At 43.7% G+C, this 26,362-nt stretch overlaps 2 protein-coding genes across 5 annotated transcripts; one reads left to right on the top strand and one right to left on the bottom strand.

Moving 5' to 3' along the window:
* Nucleotides 1–1,535: 1,535 nt before the first annotated feature.
* Nucleotides 1,536–8,331, top strand: LOC118364463 (uncharacterized). 4 transcript variants are annotated; one of them, XM_035746016.2, is made up of 14 exons: nt 1,536–1,660; nt 1,823–1,896; nt 2,128–2,404; nt 2,931–3,082; nt 3,252–3,305; nt 3,398–3,680; nt 3,787–3,956; nt 4,099–4,122; nt 4,427–4,492; nt 4,662–4,944; nt 6,841–6,992; nt 7,111–7,215; nt 7,514–7,796; nt 7,953–8,331. In XM_035746016.2, exons 2-14 carry the CDS (start codon nt 1,827–1,829, stop codon nt 8,092–8,094), a joined length of 2,061 nt encoding a protein of 686 aa, XP_035601909.1. In that variant the 5' UTR covers nt 1,536–1,660; nt 1,823–1,826; the 3' UTR covers nt 8,095–8,331. The 4 variants fall into 4 exon arrangements, with proteins under 4 accessions (XP_035601909.1, XP_035601912.1, XP_035601911.1 ...); XM_035746019.2 differs by having other exon boundaries at nt 1,537–1,660; nt 3,787–3,935; XM_035746018.2 differs by having other exon boundaries at nt 1,537–1,660; nt 3,255–3,305.
* Nucleotides 8,332–8,430: 99 nt separating this feature from the next.
* On the bottom strand, nt 8,431–26,059 carry LOC118364462 (probable C-mannosyltransferase DPY19L1). Its single transcript, XM_035746013.2, has 22 exons — nt 25,478–26,059; nt 25,146–25,170; nt 24,902–24,989; nt 24,575–24,712; nt 24,358–24,478; nt 22,992–23,085; nt 22,791–22,848; nt 22,226–22,317; nt 19,905–20,004; nt 19,304–19,381; nt 17,394–17,480; nt 17,217–17,276; nt 16,875–16,955; nt 16,601–16,702; nt 16,176–16,247; nt 15,214–15,284; nt 15,045–15,069; nt 14,580–14,699; nt 11,013–11,187; nt 10,687–10,786; nt 10,469–10,594; nt 8,431–10,193 (listed from the first exon to the last, which is right to left on the bottom strand). The coding sequence occupies exons 1-22, from the start codon at nt 25,719–25,721 to the stop codon at nt 10,022–10,024; spliced, it is 2,229 nt and encodes a 742-aa protein (XP_035601906.2). The 5' UTR covers nt 25,722–26,059; the 3' UTR covers nt 8,431–10,021.
* Between the last annotated feature and the right edge of the window lie 303 nt (nt 26,060–26,362).

The raw sequence follows: 26,362 nt of genomic DNA on the forward strand, positions 1-26,362 counted from the left end.
TATACTGTTGCTGTAGGATGATTTTCCCGCTGTAGCAAACTGTCTCAAATTAAGATCCTATAAATGTAAGACACAATCAAATCATATACTGTATTCCTTCAAACAATTACAGCTGAAATGAACACATCAAATACATTGTTGGAAACACAAACATTACTTAGGTAATAGACACAGTTGTCTTACCATTCAGAGTTTGATTGTTGCAGCCACTGGTGTTACAGCAGAGCTGGTTAGAGGCAGTGTGAATTAAACCCTTGTCTTTTGACACTGGCTTCAGTGCGCAGAGGAGTTCCGCAGTTGGAGGTAGTGATGGATGTTGCATTGAGAGTACCTGTAGTGGACAAAACAGGTTAAACATTATCAGACAACACATACACAGGCCTGAGATATCTTCTACATATTTATTTTACTCAAAGCAAGACTGTTGTCAATGACTAATTAACAAGGCAACAATAGTTAAAACATGATAAGCATATGTAATACATGTTTATATTAGAGCGCATTTGGTCCACTGGACTGAGCAGAAGGATATCTGTGTTCTCCTCAATGTCCAGCTCAGTTGATTAGTTCTTCAGTGGGATGGTGGGGGACATGCCAAGCAGAGCACTAATCTTGGTCATCTACACACACGCGTGCATGCACAAACACACATGTGCACACACGCACACACGCACACACACACACACACACACACACACACACACACACACACACACACATGCACACGTTTGTTTTACTATCCTTGTTGGACTGAATAATTTATTCCCATTCAAAATCCTATTTTCCCTAACCCCTAAGCCTAAGCATGACCCTAACTCCTAAACCTACCCCTAAACCTAACCCTAATTATAACCCTAAAGCTAAGCCTAAAATAGCATTTTTCCTGAGAAATGTCCCCACTTGTCCAGCTTTTCCTCGTTTTACTATCCTTGTGATTTCTGGTCACCACAAGGATTGTAAAACCAAAAACACACCTACACAGTTATTAAATCATATACGTGATTTTTGTTTTTGTTTTACCTCCACCGACATTTGAGATGAAATGAAGTTCCTCTTTTGAACCATATGATGGTGCTGTTGTATTGGTAACATTTCTTCCTCTTGTGATATGAAGTGGGTGAAGGACACTGCATACCGTGATTCTAAAATGCTGCTATATTTATTCAGTGGTGTTCAGTGGCCTGCCTTGCACATCTTTTTGCAAAATATACAATTAGTTTTATATCACCATTTTAGGACTGATTTAGAGGTGGTTTTGGACTGTACATGATGACAGGGCAATGGCCAGGTTGATGTCACCAGGTTGTTCCACTGAGCCTTTACAACAATCAAGGCCGTCTTAGTGCGTCTGTGAAGCTTCATCATGTCTTATGAACATACTCATAAGCATACTGTACAAGGAATACAAAAAGTGCAGTTCACACAAAATGTACAAGAGGACTAAATGTGACATGGCTGTGTCAGGGCTCTGTATCTGTAATGCTCCATGACACAGTCTTGTTCGCCACTTTTGAAAAGTAAACAGTTCTTTGTACATCGCAAACATAGTGACTCAGAGGTCAGTGGACCCTTCCTATGTTCAATCCATTTCTGCCAAGAGTCCCTGAGGACCCAAAGGAATCCCCTCTAATGCAGAGCATGCAGACGCATTACTTCCACGGTAAGTTCCCAAATGTACATGATAACTTCCTTTTGAGTAGCCTACTGCAAAATGTGTCAGTCACATGTTTTATCTGATCTGTGACATTTCAAAGAACTGTCTGGTGAACAGAATGCATCTGTTGATGTTCATCTGTGAACCTCTCCTATTTGTTTCTGTCAGCAAGATGAAAGACGTAATTATACTCTCCCTGCTGGGGATTCTGGGAATGGGAAGGTGCTCTAAAGATGAATTAGGTTGGTCAACGCTTTTACCTTGTTGGGTCCCATGTGAATCTATTTTCTATTGTTCTATATGTAAAGTTAACGCATGAAAATAGTGTCATTATTTAAAATGTGGATATTTAATTAAATACAGTATTTAAAAACGATTTTATAACATGTATGGGGATTATCAGATGGTAACATGATTTATGGTTCATCTCTGTTCTGAATAGCTATCCTCACTATTCTCCTTCTGGCCCACAGTGAATGTTGCTCTGAGGGGCAAAGCAGCCCAATCCTCCACATCCTATGGAGGCACTGCAAAAAGAGCCATTGATGGAATATGGAACCCAACTTACGAATATGACTCCTGCAGCCACACTTCGGGAGAGACCAGCCCCTGGTGGAGGGTGGACCTGCTGGAGACCTACCAAGTCACCTCCGTCACCATCACCAACAGAGATACTTTAGCAGAGAGGATCAACGGGGCCGAGATCCGCATTGGAAATTCCCTGGAGAACGATGGCAACAGTAACCCCAGGTATGGCACTGCCCTTCATCCTACATTTGAGCATTAGAGGAAAATAATGTTGTATGCCCAGGCTGATAGCAGACGCCTGGGCTATGTCACAATTATGTTATTCCTCACATCCTATCTCTTCACCTGCTTCTCAATAGTATTGAGGAGAAGGTTCAAGGTGCCTCCACTAGGACTTTTTTATCCAATGGGTTTTGACAGTTGCATAAAGTAGCTTTAGTACAAATGCCTTTGACAATTTTTACTCCACTAGATTCCTATTTTATGTTTACTTTTCACTCCCATACATTTTCCCTGGCACCCAAAAGTACTCAGGCAGGACAGCAAAATGGTTAAATTCACACACTTGTAAAGATCATTTTACTGGGTGACTTTCCCTTTTACTTCTATATTTTTTACTGCAGTATATTTACTTTTACTCAAGGATAACTGTTCTGTACTTATTCCACAACTGGGTTTTTAAAAGGAGGCGAGGATAGAGGATACGAGGAATCCACCTCCTCCTAACACGTCTTACCGTTCCATCCAGGTGTGCGTTGATATCCTCCATCCCCGCAGGGGGCTCCACCACATTTCAATGCCACGGGATGCAGGGACAATACGTCAATGTGTTCCTCAGAGGATACATGCAATATCTGACCCTGTGTGAGGTGGAGGTGAATGCTCATCCTGATCCTATTGGTACGCATCAAAACCTGGAAGAAAATAACCTAACAGAGTGATCATACACATATAGAGATACATATTTTGATGGTGATCCATTTGTGTGGTAGTTTTCCTTTTTATTAGCTATAAATGGTTGAGACCTGTACGTTTTAACTCTCATGTATGTTTCATTGTGCTTTATAAGAAGAAATGGGACCAACTCAAGCTTCAGAAATCAACTTAATTGTTCCTGTTTCAGGTAAACCCAGATCTATACTACATAAGTATGTTATATAAATTAATGGATCTTTGTACTGCATTGGTAAGTGTAAACCTTCTATTTCCCTAAAGACAATGTTGCCTTAAAGAAAACGACTCGCCAATCCTCCCAGTACTCCCACATGGGGGGCTCTAACAATGCCGTGGATGGAAGACGCCTCTCCATGTACAGAGACAAATCCTGCAGCCGCACCAAGTCCCAAGTCAACCCATGGTGGAGGGTGGACTTGCAGCGAGCTTACAACGTCACCTCCATAACAGTCACAAACATTGAAGACGTTGATCCAGAGATGATCGATGGTGCTGAAATCCACATTGGAAACTCGCTGCAGAATAATGGCAACAGCAATCCATTGTGAGGAGCCTCATTAGAAAATATAACACAGAGCGCATTTGGTGTTTAAGATTTGAGATCAAAAGCCTGTTTATACCATGTGCTTTTGTTTGATTTCCTTCTTTAGGTGCGCTGTGATCTCCTCATATCCCGCGTGGGAGGTCATGACCTTTCAGTGCAGTGGGATCGAGGGTCGCTATGTGAACGTTTTCTTGCCGGGCTGCAATAAACACCTGTCACTGTGTGAGGTGGAGGTGAATGTGGGCAGCCGTCCTGGTGAGGAGCAGACATTATATGGTATTGTCATCAATTAACGGAAGGGGCAATATGTGATCACTTCATCTAAGTTTAGAAGCTTGTTAGGGTGAGAAAATCATGACATTTGGTCAAACTTGACCTATTCCTCTAAATTACAACAAATCTCTTGGTCCTTTTACAGATATGGACGAACATCTTTCCTCTGGTATGTACAGGGTTTTAGTTACTATATCTCTGTGTTATTGTTGGACATCAAATCAAATCAAAATGTATCGGTCACATACACAGGGTTAGCAGATGTTATTGTGAGTGTAGCAAAATGCTTGTGCTTCTAGTTCCGACCATGCAGTAATATCTAACAAGTAATCTAACAATTTCACAACAACTACCTTTTACACTTGCCAACATGGTAGCTATTAGATGACTTGAAGCCATGGCTAACTGTCTCTTAACAGTGTGGGTTCAAAGCCTGTGACTCAAACCTTTATGTACTGTCATGTTTCCTGTAGACAGGAGGGTGCAAGATATGAAGAGAGGGCAAGACATTCTATGCCCAGACCATAAGACTCGATATGGTAACACAATATACATTTTTTAAAAACTTTTGTTGTATTATAGAGAATGCAACACTGTTTGAGAAATGTTTTCATTGAGATTGCTGATTAGTACAGCTATGTACTGCATCTTGAACTGACAATGAACCATTTGTAAACCCATGATTTTAATCTTGTTTGTTTTGTGAAGAGAATGCAGCCACTGGCGGGATCGCCAGTCAGTCGTCGCAGTGGGACATGTTTGGAGATGCCAACAATGCCATTGACCTGAGCTGGACCAACCGGTATCTGGAGGGGTCCTGCAGCCACACGAAAGCAGAGGTGGACCCCTGGTGGCGGGTGGACCTGAGCGAGACCCATAACGTCACCTACGTCACCATTACCAACAGAGGGGACTGCTGCTCAGACAGGATCAGTGGAGCAGAGATCCACGTTGGGGACTCGCTGTTCAACAACGGCAATAGCAACCCACTGTGAGTTATCTTCGTAACACAACTTCTGGCTGGCTACACAACCCACTGTGAGTTATCTTCGTAACACAACTTCTGGCTGGCTACACAACCCACTGTGAGTTATCTTCGTAACACAACTTCTGGCTGGCTACACAACCCACTGTGAGTTATCTTCGTAACACAACTTCTGGCTGGCTACACAACCCACTGTGAGTTATCTTCGTAACACAACTTCTGGCTGGCTACACAACCCACTGTGAGTTATCTTCGTAACACAACTTCTGGCTGGCTACACAACCCACTGTGAGTTATCTTCGTAACACAACTTCTGGCTGGCTACACAACCCACTGTGAGTTATCTTCGTAACACAACTTCTGGCTGGCTACACAACCCACTGTGTGTTATCTTCGTAACACAACTTCTAGCTGGCTACACAACCCACTGTGAGTTATCTTCGTAACACAACTTCTGGCTGGCTACACAACCCACTGTGAGTTATCTTCGTAACACAACTTCTGGCTGGCTACACAACCCACTGTGAGTTATCTTCGTAACACAACTTCTGGCTGGCTACACAACCCACTGTGAGTTATCTTCGTAACACAACTTCTGGCTGGCTACACAACCCACTGTGAGTTATCTTCGTAACACAACTTCTGGCTGGCTACTCAACCCACTATGTGTCATCCCGGTAACACAACTCTCCCTTAAACAACCCAGCCATCTCCATAACTCATCAACTATGACGATTAAATCAGACTTAAAGGGGCAGTTTACATACACTTAGGATGGAGTCATTAAAACTTTTTTTTTAACCAATCCACAAATTTCTTGTTAACAAACTATGGTTTTGGCAAGTCGTTTAGGACATCTACTTTGTGCATGACACAAGTAATTTTTCCAACAATTGTTTACAGACAGATTATTTCACTTATAATTCACTGTATCATAATCCCAGTTGGTCAGAAGTTTACATACACTAAGTTGACTGTGCCTTTAAACAGCTTTGAAAATTCCAGAAAATGGTGTCATGGCTTTAGAAGCTTCTGATAGGCTAATTGACATAATTTGAGTCAATTGGAGGTGTACCTGTGGATGTATTTCAAGGCCTATCTTCAAACTCAGTGCCTCTTTGCTTGACACCATGGGAAAATCAAAAGAAATCAGTGCGAGCAAGGAGTGCAAGCAAGGAGGCCTACAAACCTGACTCAGTTACACCAGCTCTGTCAGGAGGAATGGGCAACTTATTGTGGGAATCTTGTGGAGGCTACCTGAAACATTTGACCCAAGTTAAACAATTTAAAGGGAATGCTACCAAATACTAATTGAGTGTATGTAAACTTCTGATACACTGGGAATGTGATGAAAGAAATAAAAGCTGAAATAAATCATTCTCTCTACTATTATTTTGACATTTCACATTCTCAAATAAATTGGTGATCCTAACTGACCTAAAACAGGGAATTTTTACTAGGATTAAATGTCAGGAATGATGAAAAACTGAGTTTAAATGTATTTGACTAAGGTGTATGTAAACTTCTGACTTCAACTGTAGCTATGGATACAATGAATGACCAGCTATGATATCAAAATTATAGTTGGAACCATGTTTTGAGGCTATATAGTTTGTTTAAATTTACTATCCTTAAGAACATTGGATAAAACAAGATTATATTTTTGGTTCTGATGGGCTATGACAGTTGAACTAAACTCATGAGGCATTTCTAAGATATGTTCTTCAAGAGTCATTGGGTACATATCATTAATTTATACATCCCAAAATGGATGTAGCAACTGCAGATTGCCCCTTTAAGCTTTCAGGAAACTCGTCCCTGATCCCTTATTTTGAGAAAATACTGTTTGTCCTGTAATCATCTTGTAACACATAACAATGCTCAAAATTCCTATGCCTGTAGGTGTGCCAGGATTCCATACATCCCTGCTGGGCAAAGCAGGACATTTCCGTGCGGTGGGATATCGGGGCGCTATGTCAACATTCTCCTCCCAGGAAAAGAGAAGTACTTGACTTTGTGTGAGGTGGAAGTGCAAGCAAGCATCTTTCAGGCAGGTATGGGCTCCATCGTTGAGAATGTACACCTTCTCCAGCAGATGCCTTTTTTATTATCGTTTACCAATGTACATTATTTTACTCCACTCCCTTTCTCCCTCTGTCCTCCTTTTTCCAGGCCTGCCTTCAACTGCCCCTGAGACAGCTGTTACAGCTCCAAACCTAAACCTGGCCTGGTTGTGGGATCTTCTGATATCCCTCGGAAGGCCTGCTATTCGGAAAGGTCAGCTACTCCTACATCCAATCAGTATGCCAAAGCCAAAGGTGCTTCTACAAAGTATTGACTCAGGGGTTTGAATACTTAGGTTATTGAAATGTTTCTGTATGTAATTTTAAATACATTCGTTAATATAAAATAAAAACATTTTGTTCACTTTGTCATTATTGGGTATTGTGTGTAGATTATCATGTTTTAAATGTTGTTTTATCCATTTTGAATTCAGGCTATAACACATCAAAATGTTGAATATATCAAGGGTTAAGACTAATTCCCCCCCTAATTCTTGTTGTGCCCCCCTCAGAGAATCTAGTCTCCGGTGGAATAGAGGTCCATTCCTCCCAGTATGACAGCCACGGTGCTGCCAGCAATGCCACCGACAGGAAGCGTAACCCACTGTACCATGCTGGCTCCTGCAGCCACACGGAGGCAGAGACCAACCCCTGGTGGAGAGTGGACCTTTTGGACACATACCAAATCACCTTTGTCACCATCACCAACAGAGGGGACTGCTGTCTCCACAAGATCAACGGGGCTGAGATCCGCATTGGAAACTCCCTGGAGAACAACGGCACGACCAATCCACTGTGAGAAGATATTATTCATGAAGCCTTGGCTTAGATGATCCACAGCAGTCATGTTTTGGAGATGTTGTGGTGAATTCACATCAATGATTGCAGGTTTCATGATCAGAAAAAACCTCTGGCTGTATGCTCTAACTTACTGGTATGTGTGCGTTTCAGGTGTGCTGTGATCTCCGAGATGAGAGAAGGGCAGCCAATGGATATTCCATGTAACATGGAGGGCCACTATGTCACCATCGTTCTCCCAGGCAGAGAGAAGTACCTGGCACTGTGCGAGGTAGAAGTGTATGGTGGAAAGTGATGTCCCTAACCAATCTGAAATGACTCCTTTTACAGGAAAGTTCCAAATAAGGCCAACATAGTTACCATCTAACTACAGAATCACTTAATATTTTGAGAAGTGTGGAGAAAGTCACTGACTATTTCTCGTCATACCCAGTGGAATCTCAAATAGTTTTTTGAAGGCGGACGCCGTATTATAGCCAAATTATAAACAGTCACATTTGTATTCTATTAATAAAAGGCTTGTTACTGTGAATCCAGAAACCATTTAATGAATTTAATATCCAATTCTCTCAAATGATCAACCAGCAAAAACTTGCATTGGTTTCACTGTTAATCAAAAACAAGAGAAAGATGCTGATAAACATTTTATTTTCAAAATACAGATGAAATCAACAAGCATTAGACAAAGCTAGGCCTGCCACAAGAAATGTTGATGTCAAAATATAGATGAAATCAACAAGCATTAGACAAAGCTAGGCCTGCCACAAGAAATGTTGATGTCAAAATATTTAAAATTGTGTGGTCACCGCTCCACCACTAAAAACAGGCATTTTGCTTTCAAGATCACTTCACAGTACCTTACTGTATATCTTGGACATAACCAAAAATAAACTTAGCATAAAACACTTGCTGTGCTATTCATGAACAGTCACAGAAATAGCAGAATACATTGAAATAAACTTCTTGCATTTAATTGAAAACGCTGCTTGAAACTATTACAATTGATGAATGTTGTATAATATGTAGAAACCTTCAAGTCTGAGTAACGAACAGCTTATTGCTAAAATGCCTCACCTGTATTGGTGAGATGATTTGTACCCAACAATACTGTAGCTTTTACACTGGAATGATTACACTGGGGTTGTTTTAAGTAACTTCAAAGCCACAATGAGTCACAGGGATAATGAGAACTACACTCCAGTTAAGTGGAGCTCTGGAGCACTCTCCTGTTTGACCCTTGACCTCAGAGTGGCAAAGGGACTTTCACAGTCACGACTCAGAGCTGCATGAACAAATGGGGAAAGTGGTTTTAAGAGAGTAGAGCACACCAGAGTGGCGTAGTCTTTCACAGCTATATCCCCAAAATAAAATGGAAGTAACCGCAAGCGCATTACAATTCAAATCATATATATATTTTTTTGTCATAATACATTGTTGAATTCAATTATGTTGCTGTTGTGACATGTGCAAAGGCCACTGAGGTGCAAAAAAAAGGCTACAAATTAATGACGTAACTTCCTGTGGTGGAGTACAAAGCATTGACGCTAAATTGGCATGACTTTAACAACTCCAAAAAAATGCCTAAAAGTATTTTCTGTATGTCAAAACAGGGTCCTAAACCACTGATATGGTGGTAGGTCATTACGCTAATGCTTAAAATAATGCACTGCTACAAGTTGCAATGGGTTGATGGGAAAAATCTGTTTGCAGATGATCATATTCCGCTTCTCTTAAAAAGGACATTTCAGGTGTGCTACATTAAGCTGACACTTACAGCTGTAACACTAGTAGTTATACTAACTACACTTTGCTTTGGCAAATAACAAAATGATTACACACATCAGTGAATTAAAAAAAATACACTAAATAATGACAATTCTTAATATGCAAAAAAGGGCATAAAAGTACAAAAACGAAATATGCCTGACATCCAAAATGTACTAATACACACAAAAATAAAATGCATTTCTATCTTTAAGAACAACTTTTAGTATAAGCTCGCATAAAATTAAATGCTTACACAACACAAGTGGGGACTCTTATCTAGCCCATCACGTCAGTCCACTGCTCTAACAGAGCCTCAAAAAGGGAGACGTAAAACGCAGCTGTGGCAGTGGTACCTCCAAAGGAGACAGACCAACAGGAAAGGGAACTATATAAAAACACGCACCAGGTCGGTGGAAATACTAGAAGGTAGCACCAAAAACAGGCCGACCCTGCTGTTATCTGAGCTCTTTAGTTGCTTTGGGAACTTTTAGAACTTTGTAAACGTTGTTGTGAAAAACAGTGGCAAAGTGGGGCCTGGAGTCCCTGGACATGAGCGTACAGAGGGGGACTTTCCCAGCGTTCTGAGGGTCCTCCACATCCCAGATCTCAGGCATACTGCAGCCAGGCCTGGAGAGCACAGAGAAAGCCAAGAAGGGAGAAAGAGAAAATATTTCAGCAAAAAAACAAACTGAACCAAAATGTTGTGTGATTAACAGACTGCAAAACAGATTGTTCAAATGGTCACTTGGCAACAGAATTGGGTTCAGTTCAATTCAGAGTAATTTCTGAGTGAGTTGGAAAAATGCCCTGTACTGACTGGAATGACTTGTTGACAATGTCACAAGAACATATGACAGTGTAAACAGCAGTTGGTTACTGACGGGAAGGCCACCCAGGGTTACCTGGAGCGCCGGGTGCACCACGAGTCCTCCAGGACAAAGTAGTCCACCTCCATCTGCATCAGGTTCCTCTTCACCACCTCGGCAGACTTGCGGCTATACATGGCATACACCAGCTTGGTCCTCTCCCTGAGTGGAACAGACCACAACGTTTAGACAACGCTGAATTGGTGTTAGCCTAGCACATAGCGAGTACAGTAGTATCAATGTTCTGTCCACACCTCAGTCCAGCGTCCTCGTAATGTGGGTGGTTGACGATGGGCCGGCCAGCTGACAGCTTCACACTGGCCATGGTGGGCATAGCTCCAGCAAACACAGAGTCTGCACCACACACAAAACAAAACATCTAAGAGAAGAGTCCACAGAGGCATGGGTCATGATCACTGATCTGAAAGGGACTGGATACCTGAAAGTGAGGTTACCAGCCAATTGCTTTCACCAATCCAACCTAGTCAGATCAGTCAATTCCTTAACGAAGGATGCCATTGAGAATGATTTGTTTATCTCGAGCCTCTGGTTTCAGAGGTAGGATGAAGACGTTACTTACTGGGCGGTGTGTTGTCTCTGATCCAGTCCAGCAGCTGCTCCTGGGGTAAGTTGCTGAATTCTCCCATGATGCCCCACTGGGCCTGCAGGTTGGCCGCACCCTGCATGGCCATGATGGACAGGATGCCAAACACCATCACGTGGAGCTTGAACTTCTCCCCTATCCAGCCAAACAACTAACACACAGACAGACAACACATGAGCATCAATGAGAACATTGGTCTGTAGTGCGTCTGTGATGGAGGTCTCTAGTGGTAGTGGTGTTGTGATCCATCTTTGGTACGTTATGTACTCTGCGGTAACTGTGTGGTGTCAGTGCTAATTGTGTTGTGGTGTGTTGAATCTCACCGAGTTGCGATGAGTGTCTTGTCATGTTGAGTCGTGTTACGTTGAGTGGCGTCGTGTCACGTTGAGTGGCGTCATGTCATGAGTGGCGTCGTGTCATGTCGTGCCATGTTGAGTGGCGTCGTGTCATGTCGTGCCATGTTGAGTGGCGTCGTGTCATGTTGAGTGGCGTCGTGTCATGTTGAGTGGCGTCGTGTCATGTTGAGTGGCGTCGTGTCATGTTGAGTGGCGTCGTGTCATGTTGAGTGGCGTCGTGTCATGTTGAGTGGCGTCGTGTCATGTTGAGTGGCGTCGTGTCATGTTGAGTGGCGTCGTGTCATGTTGAGTGGTGTCATGTCGTGTCATGTTGAGTGGCGTCGTGTCATGTTGAGTGGCGTCGTGTCGTGTTGAGTGGCGTCGTGTCATGTTGAGTGGCGTCATGTCGTGTCATGTTGAGTGGCGTCGTGTCATGTTGAGTGGCGTCGTGTCATGTTGAGTGGCGTCGTGTCATGTTGAGTGGCGTCGTGTCATGTTGAGTGGCGTCGTGTCATGTTGAGTGGCGTCGTGTCATGTTGAGTGGCGTCGTGTCATGTTGAGTGGCGTCGTGTCATGTTGAGTGGCGTCGTGTCATGTTGAGTGGCGTCGTGTCATGTTGAGTGGCGTCGTGTCATGTTGAGTGGCGTCGTGTCATGTTGAGTGGCGTCGTGTCATGTTGAGTGGCGTCGTGTCATGTTGAGTGGCGTCGTGTCATGTCGTGTCATGTTGAGTGGCGTCGTGTCATGTCGTGCCATGTTGAGTGGCGTCGTGTCATGTTGAGTGGCGTCGTGTCATGTTGAGTGGCGTCGTGTCATGTTGAGTGGCGTCGTGTCATGTTGAGTGGCGTCGTGTCATGTTGTGTCATGTTGAGTGGCGTCGTGTCATGTTGAGTGGCGTCGTGTCATGTTGAGTGGCGTCGTGTCATGTTGAGTGGCGTCGTGTCATGTTGAGTGGCGTCGTGTCATGTTGAGTGGCGTCGTGTCATGTTGAGTGGCGTCGTGTCATGTTGAGTGGCGTCGGGTCGTGTTGAGTGGCGTCGGGTCGTGTTGAGTGGCGTCGGGTCATGTTGAGTGGCGTCGGGTCATGTTGAGTGGCGTCGTGTCATGTTGAGTGGCGTCGTGTCACGTTGAGTGGCGTCGTGTCATGTTGAGTGGCGTCGTGTCATGTCGTGCCATGTTGAGTGGCGTCGTGTCATGTTGAGTGGCGTCGTGTCATGTTGAGTGGCGTCGTGTCATGTCGTGTCATGTTGAGTGGCGTCGTGTCATGTCGTGCCATGTTGAGTGGCGTCGTGTCATGTCGTGCCATGTTGAGTGGCGTCGTGTCATGTCGTGTCATGTTGAGTGGCGTCGTGTCATGTTGAGTGGCGTCGTGTCATGTTGAGTGGCGTCGTGTCATGTTGAGTGGCGTCGTGTCATGTTGAGTGGCGTCGGGTCATGTTGAGTGGCGTCGGGTCATGTTGAGTGGCGTCGGGTCATGTTGAGTGGCGTCGGGTCATGTTGAGTGGCGTCGGGTCGTGTTGAGTGGCGTCGGGTCGTGTTGAGTGGCGTCGTGTCATGTTGAGTGGCGTCGTGTCATGTTGAGTGGCGTCGTGTCATGTTGAGTGGCGTCGTGTCATGTTGAGTGGCGTCGTGTCATGTTGAGTGGCGTCGTGTCATGTTGAGTGGCGTCGTGTCATGTTGAGTGGCGTCGGGTCATGTTGAGTGGCGTCGTGTCATGTTGAGTGGCGTCGTGTCATGTTGAGTGGCGTCGTGTCATGTTGAGTGGCGTCGTGTCATGTTGAGTGGCGTCGTGTCATGTTGAGTGGCGTCGTGTCATGTTGAGTGGCGTCGTGTCATGTCGTGCCATGTTGAGTGGCGTCGTGTCATGTTGAGTGGCGTCGTGTCATGTTGAGTGGCGTCGTGTCATGTTGAGTGGCGTCGTGTCATGTTGAGTGGCGTCGTGTCATGTTGAGTGGCGTCGGGTCATGTTGAGTGGCGTCGTGTCATGTTGAGTGGCGTCGTGTCATGTTGAGTGGCGTCGTGTCATGTTGAGTGGCGTCGTGTCATGTTGAGTGGCGTCGTGTCATGTTGAGTGGCGTCGTGTCATGTTGAGTGGCGTCGTGTCATGTTGAGTGGTGTCATGTCGTGTCATGTTGAGTGGCGTCGTGTCATGTTGAGTGGCGTCGGGTCGTGTCATGTTGAGTGGCGTCGTGTCATGTTGAGTGGCGTCGGGTCGTGTCATGTTGAGTGGCGTCGGGTCGTGTCATGTTGAGTGGCGTCGGGTCGTGTCATGTTGAGTGGCGTCGGGTCGTGTCATGTTGAGTGGCGTCGGGTCGTGTCATGTTGAGTGGCGTCGGGTCGTGTCACTCTTCCGGTTCCGGTTGGAGCGAGCGGTCGCATTCGCACTTCGCTCTGCAGGTTGTATAACTTTTTCATTACATTTCATTATAGTACAACGTCGGGTCATGTTGAGTGGCGTCGGGTCATGTTGAGTGGCGTCGGGTCATGTTGAGTGGCGTCGTGTCATGTTGAGTGGCATCGTGTCATGTTGAGTGGTGTCATGTCGTGTCATGTTGAGTGGCGTCGTGTCATGTTGAGTGGCGTCGTGTCATGTTGAGTGGCGTCGGGTCATGTTGAGTGGCGTCGTGTCATGTTGAGTGGCGTCGGGTCATGTTGAGTGGCGTCGTGTCATGTTGAGTGGCGTCGTGTCATGTTGAGTGGCGTCGTGTCATGTTGAGTGGCGTCGTGTCGTGTCATGCCGTGCCATGTTGAGTGGCGTCGTGTCATGTTGAGTGGCGTCGGGTCATGTTGAGTGGCGTCGTGTCATGTTGAGTGGCGTCGGGTCATGTTGAGTGGCGTCGTGCCATGTTGAGTGGCGTCGTGTCATGTCGTGTCATGTTGAGTGGCGTCGGGTCATGTTGAGTGGTGTCATGTTGAGTGGCGTCGTGTCATGTTGAGTGGCGTCGTGTCATGTTGAGTGGCGTCGTGTCATGTTGAGTGGCGTCGTGTCATGTTGAGTGGCGTCGTGTCATGTTGAGTCGTGTCATGTTGAGTGGCGTCATGTCGTGTCATGTTGAGTGGCGTCGTGTCATGTTGAGTGGCGTCGTGTCATGTTGAGTGGCGTCGTGTCATGTTGAGTGGCGTCGTGTCATGTTGAGTGGCGTCGTGTCGTGTCATGTTGAGTGGCGTCATGTTGAGTCGTGCCATGTTGAATGGCATCGGGAACTGACCTGTTTGGAGCAGATCAAGGAGGCCATGATGCACATGTGGGGTGTGAGGAAGAGCTTGAGACGCATGATGAGCATCGCCAGCACTACAAACGCTATCAACTGTAGGCTATGGTACACCAGCTGACACCACGACAGAGAAAGAGAGAGAAAGAGCCCAGGTAGAGAATGAGGGTTGAAGGGCACAGGGAGAGAACACGATTGGGGGAGGGATGGATGGAGGAAGTGAGAGAAATAAATGGTTAGAGCTAGAACTGGTGATAAAGCGAGCAATTTAACTGGCAGGAAAAAATTGCCTCTGTATGCAGGTTATGAAAATCACTTAGACGATCATTACTATTGTAGCTGAAGCAGATGAACATTACCACATTTAAGGAAAAAAAAGAAGGCTTGAATCATATGGTGTGAGGAGACTCGGGCACGGTGTATACAGCAGTAACATTCAGGGAAATCAGGATGCTTGCTTACCTCTCCTTTTGCCAACATTTCTGGGCTGTGAAAAATGTGAAAAAAAAGTTATGAGTTGTCAAAATGTCAAGTTGTGTTGTCTTTATAAGAAAGAATGGGCAAAATGCACATGGAAGTTTGCCTTGGCTGTTAAGAGGGCGAGTTTTACAACAGAGGGAAATATACTCACTGTTCATCGTCTTCAGGTTTGACAGAATACTTCTCTCCTTCCCTCAGGAACCTCACAACTTCCTGGATGGTCTGTACAGAGTAGGAGAAGGGACAAACAGTGTCACAAAAAAAAAAGAAACCGTAGAAGGGATATAACGTTGACCAGGATGATTCCGCCTTCTATTATATGCTAACAGTGAGCATATTCACAGCAAATAATGAACCATTATCATTTCTACCAGTATCACTATTTAGAAGCCCTCCCTTTCTTCACCATGTCAAGCAGAATCAAAATGGCACATTTTTTATTACCCCTTTATCTCCCCAATTTCTTGATATCTAAATTGGTAGTTAGTCTTGTAGTCTCGGGAGAAGTGAAGGTCGAGAGCCACGTGTCTTCCGAAACACAACCCTGCCAAGCCGCACTGCTTCGCATAACCCAGAAGCCAGCCACACCAATGTGTTGGAGGAAATTCCGTACAACTGGCGACCATGTCAGCGTGCATGCATCCGGCCCGCAACAAGGAGTCGCTAGAGCGCGATGGGATAAGGACATCCGGCTGGCCAAACCCTCCCCTAACCGGATGTCGCTAGGACAATAGTGCGTCGCCTCATGGGACTCCCGGTTGCCGCCGGCTGCGACATAGCCCAGGATCAAACCTGGATCTGAAGTGACGCCTCAAGCACTGTAGTGCCTTTGACCGCTGTGCCACTCGGGAGGCCCGCACTTGTCTTATTAATTCTGCATTTGACACACAATTAGATCAAACTGACACATTTGGACACGCTCAAGGAGATTCTTGAATATTTTTGGAACATAATTATCTTGCCATTTCTCAAGCCTGCCTCATATGACAAATTGAGCTCAACAGGCATGTCAAAAGCAGAACGGGAGAAATGACATTTCAAGGATGCCTGCCTTGTTCTCTAACAGTGGATTGTGTGGAGTGCCTGGTGTATGGCACACAAATGAAGTCTTACCCGTCCTGCTATGACAGCAACCACCAGCATGTTGATGGGAAGCAGCAGTGTCTTGATGTAGCGCAGTGGGGTCTGAGAAGAGCAATGTTATACACGTCAGACTGACTGGAGAAAAACATTTATTTCTGACACATACCACACACGACCTTTACAAAATGAGCTGCCAAATGGGATGGCCTAGTGGTTAGAGCGTTGGACTAGTAACCGAAAGGTTTCAAGATTGAATCCCCGAGCTGACAAGGTAAAAAAAGATGTAGTTCTGTCCCTGAACAAGGCAGTTAACCCACTGTTCCTAGACCGTCATTGAAAATAAGAATTTGTTCTTAACGGACTTTCCTAGTTAAATAAAATAAATACTATGAAAGGATGCCTTCAAACACTAGTGCCATGTTGCTATGCCAAATACGGCCAAGTGTCTTTCATACCTCAATTTCCATGAAGTCAAACTCAGCAGCACAGGTATACATCATGGTGTCAAAGTCCTTGTAGCTGGTAAACTTGGACTTTATTAAGCTACTGATGTGAGCCTGGGAGAGAAATTGTAAAAGTAGATGCAACTTCAAATACTGTTAGCATATTCCTATTTACTTTAATTACTATCATACTTTTGAGTGATGGCTTGTTTCAAAATGCAGTGATTCTGCCAGAAAAGGCACCAAAATGTAAGGCATTTTGTTTCAAATATTTTCAAAGACTTACATCATCAGAGGCTCCAAAGACAGCTGACAGCATGAACTTGAGAATGACCGTGGAGACAACACATACCAGGCCCTGCATGACCTGAGAGCAGACAGACAAGTCAACCAGGAGACAGACAGACGCAGTCTTCTTTTACTAACATTGTGGACACACACAATTGATTCCATTCAAAATCATATTTTCCCTAACCTAAACCTTAACACTAATTCTAACCCCTCTAGAAATATACTTTTTGTCCTCGTGGGGACCGGCAAAATGTCCACAGTTTTTGATTGTTTACTATACTTGTGGGGACTTCTGGTCCCCACAAGTATAGTAAACATGTCCACACACACCTCTTACCCATGTGATGAAGCCAGGTTGGAAGGCTTCTGCAAATTTGTCCCGCAGGGCAATTATTCCCTGCAACCAGGAAGGGACTGATTTCAACACCATACCATTTTCAACATCACACCATGCTTAACATAAAAGACATCCTCTACACATTGAAAGCATGAGGAGAGTGCTAGTCCAGCTCACCCAAATGGAGACCAGCGAGGAGGCGTAGAATGATGTCAGCAGCATGGAGTTTCCAAACATCAGAACAAAGCACACGGCAAGTGTTATCTGGAGATCGAGTGGGGTGGAAAGAAGTTTAGTGACATAGTCCGAGTCGATATTCACATAATAATAAGGAATTCCCCCTGACCACGCCTACAAATTGTGGAAAACAAACATTCTTTCCCATTGACCTCAAGTGTAAGAGTGTAAACTTCATCATAGATTTGTTAAACAGAAAAAGAAATGCAGAAAACCTGCTGTGTTGTTCAATGTACATGTAATGTAACCAGGTCAAAAATCCCAGCGGTTCACAATACATCCACATAGGGAAATAGAGCATGCGAGAAGAGCCCTATGGCTTCAGGCTATTCGGTGTAGGACAGTGAGAAATATGGCGACCCAGTGTCCAAGTAAGCATGTGCCTTATATACACTGGAATATTTAAATCATTTTACATCATTAGCTACAGTATGTGTGTGGAAAACATTATCACATTCAAAGACATTTAACTTGTTTAGTAGAGTCCGTTTGTAACGCCACTAACCCCAACGGAAAACGTGAAGCCTTCAGTCACAGTCTTAATGCTACTACTTGTAGCTGTATAATCCGTTATAGTCCGTTTGTTTGTGTTGTTGGCCTTGGCTAGCTTAATGTTCTGGTCGGTAGCACTCACATGGCTGTTAGCACCCTCATGAAAACAGCCATGAGGCAACTCTACAATATGTTTCTCTAAGTAGTGAGAACGCTCGGGAGCAGGCAATTTTGATAAGTTATCTTTAGACATGTTGTACTTTTTTAAATGTAGTTTTGTAATTGACTAAAGCAGGTTGACAACAAGGAAATTGCATTTGAAAAAGGTTACGTTTCAGCTGTGAGCCAATGGGGTAACCTAGGCAACCACCGGTTGTTTTCCCCCACAGGTGGGCAGGGCTGCAACATTCAATCTAATACCGACAGGGACTATCAAGAGTTGTGTGTGAAAGTTTTTTTTCTCTTCCTGTTGTCATGGCACATTGACACGCACACCAAACTTGTTACAGCCAAAGTGGGCTGAAAAATGCTGTAAGTCGTCAAGGACACAAGCCCGTGTGTGTCCCAGTTTTCTTCACGCTGCCACTTCTTGCCAGGCGGATAAATTATTCACCGCCATATGTCCCTGCATACCACTGCTGGCTTGCTTCTGAAGCTAAGCAGGATTGGTCCTGGTCAGTTCCTGGATGGGAGACCAGATGCTGCTGGAAGTGGTGTTGGAGGGCCAGTAGGAGGCACTCTTTCCTCTGGTCTAAAAAAATATCCCAATGCCCCAGGGCAGTGATTGGGGACACTGCCCTTTGTAGGGTGCCATCTTTCGGATGGGACGTTAAACGGGTGTCCTGACTCTCTGAGGTCATTAAAGATCCTATGGCACTTAATCGTAAGAGTAGGGGTGTTAACCCCAGTGTCCTGGCTAAATTCCCAATCTGGCCCTTAAACCATCACGGTCAACAAATAATCCCCAGTTTAGAATTGGCTCATTCATCCCCCTCCTCTCCCCTGTAACTATTCCCCAGGTCGTTGCTGCAAATGAGAACGTGTTCTCAGTCAACTTACCTGGTAAAATAACGGATAAATAAATAAAAATGTCCTTCTCTCCTCCTCCGACACAAATTTCCAGCATCATCTTAATACAAAGGGCCTCTTCTCTTATCTCCCCAGCTCCTTACGCTATCCACACTAACAGCCTGTATTGCTTAAAGGATTAGGAGAACTGGAACTGTGATGGAGAGAAGTAATGTAGCTATGGACCAAAACGCACACACAAACACACACTCCTTGACAGAACGCACAGCCCTGTTTTACGATGCACGCCCACAAGTACAGGTTAGTTAGGAACCAGAAAATACATTTACCATGTGTGTCACTAGGAGGGACTGCATTTTGGTGGGGCTGATGTATCCCAGGATGTACGAGGCAAAGAGCGAGGCCACCTGAAACAAGTAGTCAAGTGTAAACACAAGCAATAAGTAGTGTATACAACATCCTTGAAATGATTGCAATAAAGGGTGCATGCTTCTTTTCGAGCACAAAACATTGACGTTATAAGTACTTAGATTACAGTTTGTGGTAAAATCCCCATATATAATGTTCTAATTAGCTAGCAGAGAGACACTTGCTATAATAATCTAGCCAGACTGATAGCAAAGCTGTTGCTAAGCAAAGATGCCAGCAGATCCTGTTTGTGTGAGACGAACCTTCAACGCTTTGGTCTGCCTCCCCACCACCTCCAGTCTTTTTCTCCATCTGTCTCACACCCTCCCTCCATTTTCACTGTCTGTTACTCTTTTTTTGTTATCCTCTTCTCCATCTCTTACAATGTCCCTTTACCAGTTTACTCTTCTCCCTTTCTCTCAATCTCTCACAGCCTCCCTTCTTCACTCTGTCTTCCTCTTCTCCACTCCTCTCACAGCCTCCACCCTTCTCTATATTTATCTCTCCCCCTTTTTCTCTTACCTGGGTAAGCAGCACAAACTGGGCAAACTGCCAGGGCAGCATGAAGCACAAATTGGAGATGGCCAACGCCCACATGGCCTTTCTGCTGGGGTTGCGTGTCCTTTGGAGAGATAGATGTGGAAAAGGGAAGGAGGCAAGAGGTAAGGACATCCATTGACACAGGCCTACAATAACACTCCATTCAGGCTGCCTCTAAATAGAATGTATCAGCCACCAAGCCCTCCACTCACACTGACAGCTTTAGAGAACAAGTTAAAGGGGTCGAATAGCAGAGACTTTGACTCCAAGTGAATTAGACTGAATACAAAATGTGATCAATGTGGAAACGGAACCAACAACCTTGGTATTGCCAACATCAGGCTTTAAAAACCAGATATCTGAACCACAATGAATTGAGATCATAACAATTGCAGAGCTCTCATTATAATCTACATCAGTGGTTCTCCAATGGTTTTGCCTCTGGATCCAAATTGAACTAGGTTGTCTCAGTCACGAATCAATATTCGCATCGCGATAAAGAAATCCAATATTGAAAAAAAAACAAAAAAGGAATGGTATATTGATAGTTAATGTAGCAATTATATGACAAGGGAACAACATTCACAGCCACCTCTCATTGTCAATAATTACACTTCGCACATATTCTTGATGAAGAATGTTAATAAAGTCATCTCACTGGCTTGAGATCACAAAAATCAACCAAGATAGTGCTGCTAATAGCTCTATATTGAAATATTGTGATTTAAAAAAAAGGTGTTCAGGGATTAAATAAAAACATGTAAGTACATTATCATTTCTACCCACTATCTACCTGGTTTAAGTTCAGACTGGAGGATTTTTTAATAGAAAAATAAATACAATTTACTCAGACAGCCGCAAACTATCAAAAACCTTCTACAACCAAAATTTGTTGGAGACTGCCAGCACTAGATGTCGACCGATTAATCAGCACGGCCGATTAATTAGGGCCGATTTCAAGTTTTCATAACAATCGGTAATCTGCATTTTTGGACGCCGATTATGGCTGATTACATTGTATTCCATGAGGAAACTGCGTGGCAGGCTGACCACCTGTTACGCGAGTGTAGCAAGGAGCCACGGTAGGTTGCTAGCTAGCATTAAACTTGTCTTATTTTAATTTTTTTAATCAATATTCACATAATCACTAGTTAACTACACATGGACTGATATTACTAGGTTAACTAGCTTGTCCTGCTTTGCATATAATCAATGCTGTCCCCGTTAATTTATCATCGAATCACAGCCTTCTTCACCAAACGGGGGATGATTTAACAAAAAAGCACAATCGTTGCACGAATCTACCTAACCATAAACAATGCCTTTCTTAAAATCAATCTTGCGTTCATTGCACGCTGAGTCAGGGTATATGCAACAGTTTGGGCCACCTGGCTCGTTGCGAAACTAATTTGCCAGAATTTGACACGTTTTATGACATAACATTGAAAGTTGTGCAATGTAACAGCAATATTTAGACTTAGGTTTTCCACCCGTTCGATAAAATACGGAACGGTTCCGTATTTCACTGAAAGAATAAACTTTTGGATTTCGAAATGAAAGTTCCCGGATTTGACCATATTAATGACCAAAGGCTCGTATTTCTGTGTTCATTATATTATAGTCTATGATTTGATATTTGATAGAGCAGTCTGACTGAGTGGTGGTAGATGGCAGCAGGCTCGTAAGCATTCATTAAAACTTTACTGCGTTTGCCAGCAGCTCTTAGCAATGCTTAATACATAGCGCTGTTTATGACTTCAAGCCTATCAACTCCTGAGATTAGGCTGGCAAAACTTCAGTGCCTATTAGAACATCCAATAGTCAAAAGGTATATGAAATACAAATGGTATAGAGAAATAGTTGACGTGCCATAATTCCTATAATAACTAGAACCTAAAACTTCTTAACTGGGAATATTGAACCACCAGCTTTCATACGTTCTCATGTTCTGAGCAAGGAACTTAAATGTTAGCTTTTTTACATGGCACATATTGCACTTTTACTTTATTATTATTTAATTATTATTTAAAAGTGTTCATGATATTTATTTAAAAGTGTTCATTCAGTGTTGTAAAATTGTCATTATTCCAAAAATACATACAAATCGGCCGATTAATCGGTATCGACTTTTTTTGGTCCTCCAATAATCGGTATCGAAAATCAGTTGTTCGACCTTTAGCCAGCACCAGTTGAGAATCGCTGCTTTACATTACATATCACTAGCACATGAAGAGGCAGCCAGAGCGTATTGAAAAGAGAAGGAGAGAAAGGAAGGCGAAAGGAAATAGGGATGGTGAGTTTACCGGAGGATGTGGGTGAGGAGTAACATCTGCAGGACCAGGAAGGGATAGGAGAAGCTCTCCCTCAGGGGCGGAGTCCACATGACCCGGGTGCTCTGCGACACAGAAACACACACATATAAACAAACACAATCCTACTTTATTTTGCGACAACACATTGCTGCGTAGAAGGGGATTTTTTCTGTACCGCTACACAATCAATGACAACTGCGAAAAACTATTTGTACATAAAAATGCATCCAGTAATCTCATCCAGTACATTTAGTCTTCATCCTACACCCACACTGCACCAATGCTCCTATAATAATGATTTGGATACATTCACACTTCTGCGTTGAAACCAGCACAGACTGAGAAGGTAAAAGAGACAAGTGGGTGGCGACTGGGGAGAGGAGCGTATGATTGAAATGTCAGTATCGATTGGTGTGAATATTACAATAGAGCAACTACTCAGCATGTCTGATACTGACTGAGACGGAGATCCTTTTGATGGCTGCCTGCATTGTATCCATCCCCCATCTCCACCCTCATCAGTCTACCTCCACAGTTCTCTATGGTACACACTCACCTCTCCATGGTTGAAGAAGAAACACAGCACCGTGACCATACCCCCAAGCCGACTGCCACTAGAGAGGGGAAGGGAGGGGGATAATTCAGCCTTTCTTATTTTAGCAGTCTTTGTTAGAAGATTAAAGTGACTAAATTACTTTTAAAGTCTTAATCTGAGCCCAACCGTTGCAGAATCAAAGGAGGCTAAAGGTTAAGTTACCTGAGGTAGGTCCCGTAGATGAAGAACAGACTCATCATCAGACCATTGAGGAGGAACACAAAGGTCACGTAGAAGTATGCAGGGTCACCCATACCTGACACACACAGACAGAGAAACTATTAGGATTGAGACTGGCAATGGCAAGGACCTCGAATAGCCAAAGACCATAACTTCAAAACACTGATTCTCATGACCAGAGATTCTATTCAAATACTATATGCTATTCTATGGCCATGGCCTGAAGTCCTGGACAGAAATGAAAGTGAGAATATTGTTTGCTTGTTGTATTACTGTACCAAACAAATTAACTTACTTTCAGAAAATGTTAACTCGACTGATGGAATGGCTCAAAATAAGATGCTTGAAAGCATGATGTAATATTGATTGATACCTGACATGGCTCGCTCATAGTGAAAGACATAGGCTAATGGAAACATTGAAGCCTTCAGTGAGTCGCCTTCTTAATGCTTTCCTGAAGTGGGAGGCTTTCTTTCATTTCACTACCATAGAACTGCTGAGGATAAAGGGCTATTCTGAGTGCTCTAATTTGCTGCGCACTCAGCTTGTGGAAACAGGAACAAAAGGCAGGCAGCACTTACATGTACAGCAGCACCTTCAAACTACATAGAGTGTGCTTTCACATAATTCACACCTTTAATTAGAAATAAGTGTAAATTACTCCAGTCTTGACTATATAACACTGAGAAGTAATACGCATATAACATGCTATGGGGTGCTAATGACAAGTTAAGAGAACAGTGCAACAAGTAGAAAAGGGGAACAACCTCCCCCTTACAAAACACATTCCCCTTATTCATAGATTTCATTGAAGTTGGCCCAGATACATGTGAAATGTGTTATGTGAAATTTAAAAAACCAAAGCTTTCCCTTTGTGCAGCAGCTCAATTAAAATGCAATGAAAGCAAGAAATAGCCTCACAGATTGCAATTATTCATAAGCTAAGCAACTGCATGGCATTCCTTTGGGAGACACAGATCTCTATTTTCCTGAAATGAACTGGTATTCAGTCAAACTTACACATTTGGAAATCCACAATTCAGAAAAATAACATTGATCCAGTGCAATGGAATATATATATATATATGTTGAAATTAAAATCAAACAGATTGGCTTTGTGTCTTCAAGCAGTTCTCTCTCTATAGAGTGGAAGACTGGTGTTATGCCAACTTTCAATTTCATATGCAGCAATAATTAGGTTTTTACAACTAATATTTCAGATGAACCACTGCAGCTGGGTGGCACAGGAATAACGCTCATTTTCTTTATGATTTCCTATAGAGCTGGTTTGATTGCATCCGGCCTAGAGAGTTGTGTGTGTTCAGGTCAAACAAGACAGCATTGGTACCTTCACAGCCGTCCACTGCAGCCATACCCTCTCCTCTATTGATGGACCAACACATCTTGGTGGGGAGTCCAAAGAATTCCATTATATCTGTGTAGATTCTGTACCAGCTGGCCAGGACCACCTAGACAGCAGTGGAGGAAGGATTTCAGCATGAAGACCCTCAACAAAGTCTGTTGTCCAATCAAATACCAAGGATGTTCATTTCCACAAATGTTACCTCTGGATAGAGATTGAACCTCTTCAGTGTGTTTATAACCAGTGGGTACTCTGTAAGCCGATCGTTCATGACCAGATAAAGGCCGTTGAGAAAGGTTGGGGCCTCAATTATGGTCTTGAAGTAGGAGTAGTATAAGCCCTAGAACAGGATCATATAACAATTTGATTAAATTCTCACACAAAAGCCCTTATCAGGTATTGGCTCATGGCCTGCTACAGAAAAAAGGCTCTAAGATTTTGCAAGGCACAGTATCACACACACATAGAATAGGTCATCATTATTTCATTCGTTTCTTCTTCTGTCATCTTTCAACAACACAAGACTTACCATTTCTGTCCGAAATGCCATTTCCTTTTCCAGCCCTGACAGATGTGAGAAGTGCCTGTCATTTTCAAAGAGGCGTGAGAGATGGTACCTACAGAAACAACAAATAGGCTTTAGGATATCTAGCTAACTAGCTAACGTTAGTTATCTACAATCTATGTACACAGGACACATTCAAGACTTGGAAGTGCATGTCAATGACCTGAAATGTTGTTAGACTGAGGTTAACGTTAGTTACTTAACTTACCAATGTACATACCCAGCCAGAGCAGCTATGAAGAAAAAAACAGAACTGTTAATGATATTAAGAAAGTTGTGGGGTTTAATCAATGTTCTAATATAAGTTAGCCAGCTAGTTAATCATATAATTACCGTTAGCTAACTACAGTAACGTTAAATTGGCTATCATTTGCTAGCCACCAATGACCGTGGCACAGCCTAGCAACCTCAGTAATGTTAGCTGTCGTCGTATGCTGTTTGAGCTAGCGCTAGCTAACGTAAGCGACCTAGCTACGTTAGCAACATCGTTACAGTACTGGTAGCTAGCTAAGTACTGTATATGTGTTGTGTGACACTTACCAAGAACCAGAGTAATTCCGAGTTTCACAAAAGCTGACGGAGTAAGGCCAAGCTTACTTCTGATTAATGAAAACCCAGGAAATAGTCCATTCTTATTGTGAAGCAAGCTGTTGAAAGGGGTGCCTTTGCCTGCTCGTCTACTTTTCCCGGTGCCTGGCGATACAAACGGACTCCTGTCTCTGTCGTCGACGTTGGGCTGCGGAGGTTGATCCTTCACGTTTTGTTTTCTAGTTTTTACGACCATGTTTTCATAATCGTAAATCTCCGGCTGTGGAATACGTTTTGTAGAAGTAACTGGATGGGTACCTTCTATCCACACATTTTGCTAGCTACCTGAGTGATGATGTGTTCACTGCACAAATATTTGAAATGTTCGCCCCCAACTGGAGTTAATACAGACTGCATGCGTTAGTAGCCATGGTAACACACAAACATGTGTGTCAGTTGGTAGCTAGAACGCTTCAGTTGAAAATGTTGTTTTTCCAACGTAAATATAATCCTAATGCGACAGTGGCACAGCAGAATCCCCCCTGTCTGTCTCTGTCTCTCTCGCTGTCTGTCTCTCTCTGTCAATTTCAATTCAATCTTAAGGGCTTTACTGGCGTGGGAAACATATGTTAACATTTCCAAAGTCTTTGAGGATCTGTGTAATTTCCCTCAGATCTGTGTAATCTCTATTATGGTCATACATTTGGCAGGAGGTTAGGAAGTGCTGCTTCGTTTCCACCTCATTTTGTGGGCAGTGTGCACATATCCTGTCTTCTCTTGAGAGCTAGGTCTGCCTGCGGTGGCCTTTCTCAGTAGCAAGGCTATGCTCACAGAGTCTGTACCTAGTCAAGGCTTTCCTTACATTTGGGCCAGTCACAGTGGTCAGGTATTCTGCCG

This window comes from Oncorhynchus keta, chromosome 31, assembly GCF_023373465.1.
Source record: "Oncorhynchus keta strain PuntledgeMale-10-30-2019 chromosome 31, Oket_V2, whole genome shotgun sequence".
NCBI classification, from domain to species: Eukaryota; Metazoa; Chordata; class Actinopteri; order Salmoniformes; family Salmonidae; genus Oncorhynchus; species Oncorhynchus keta.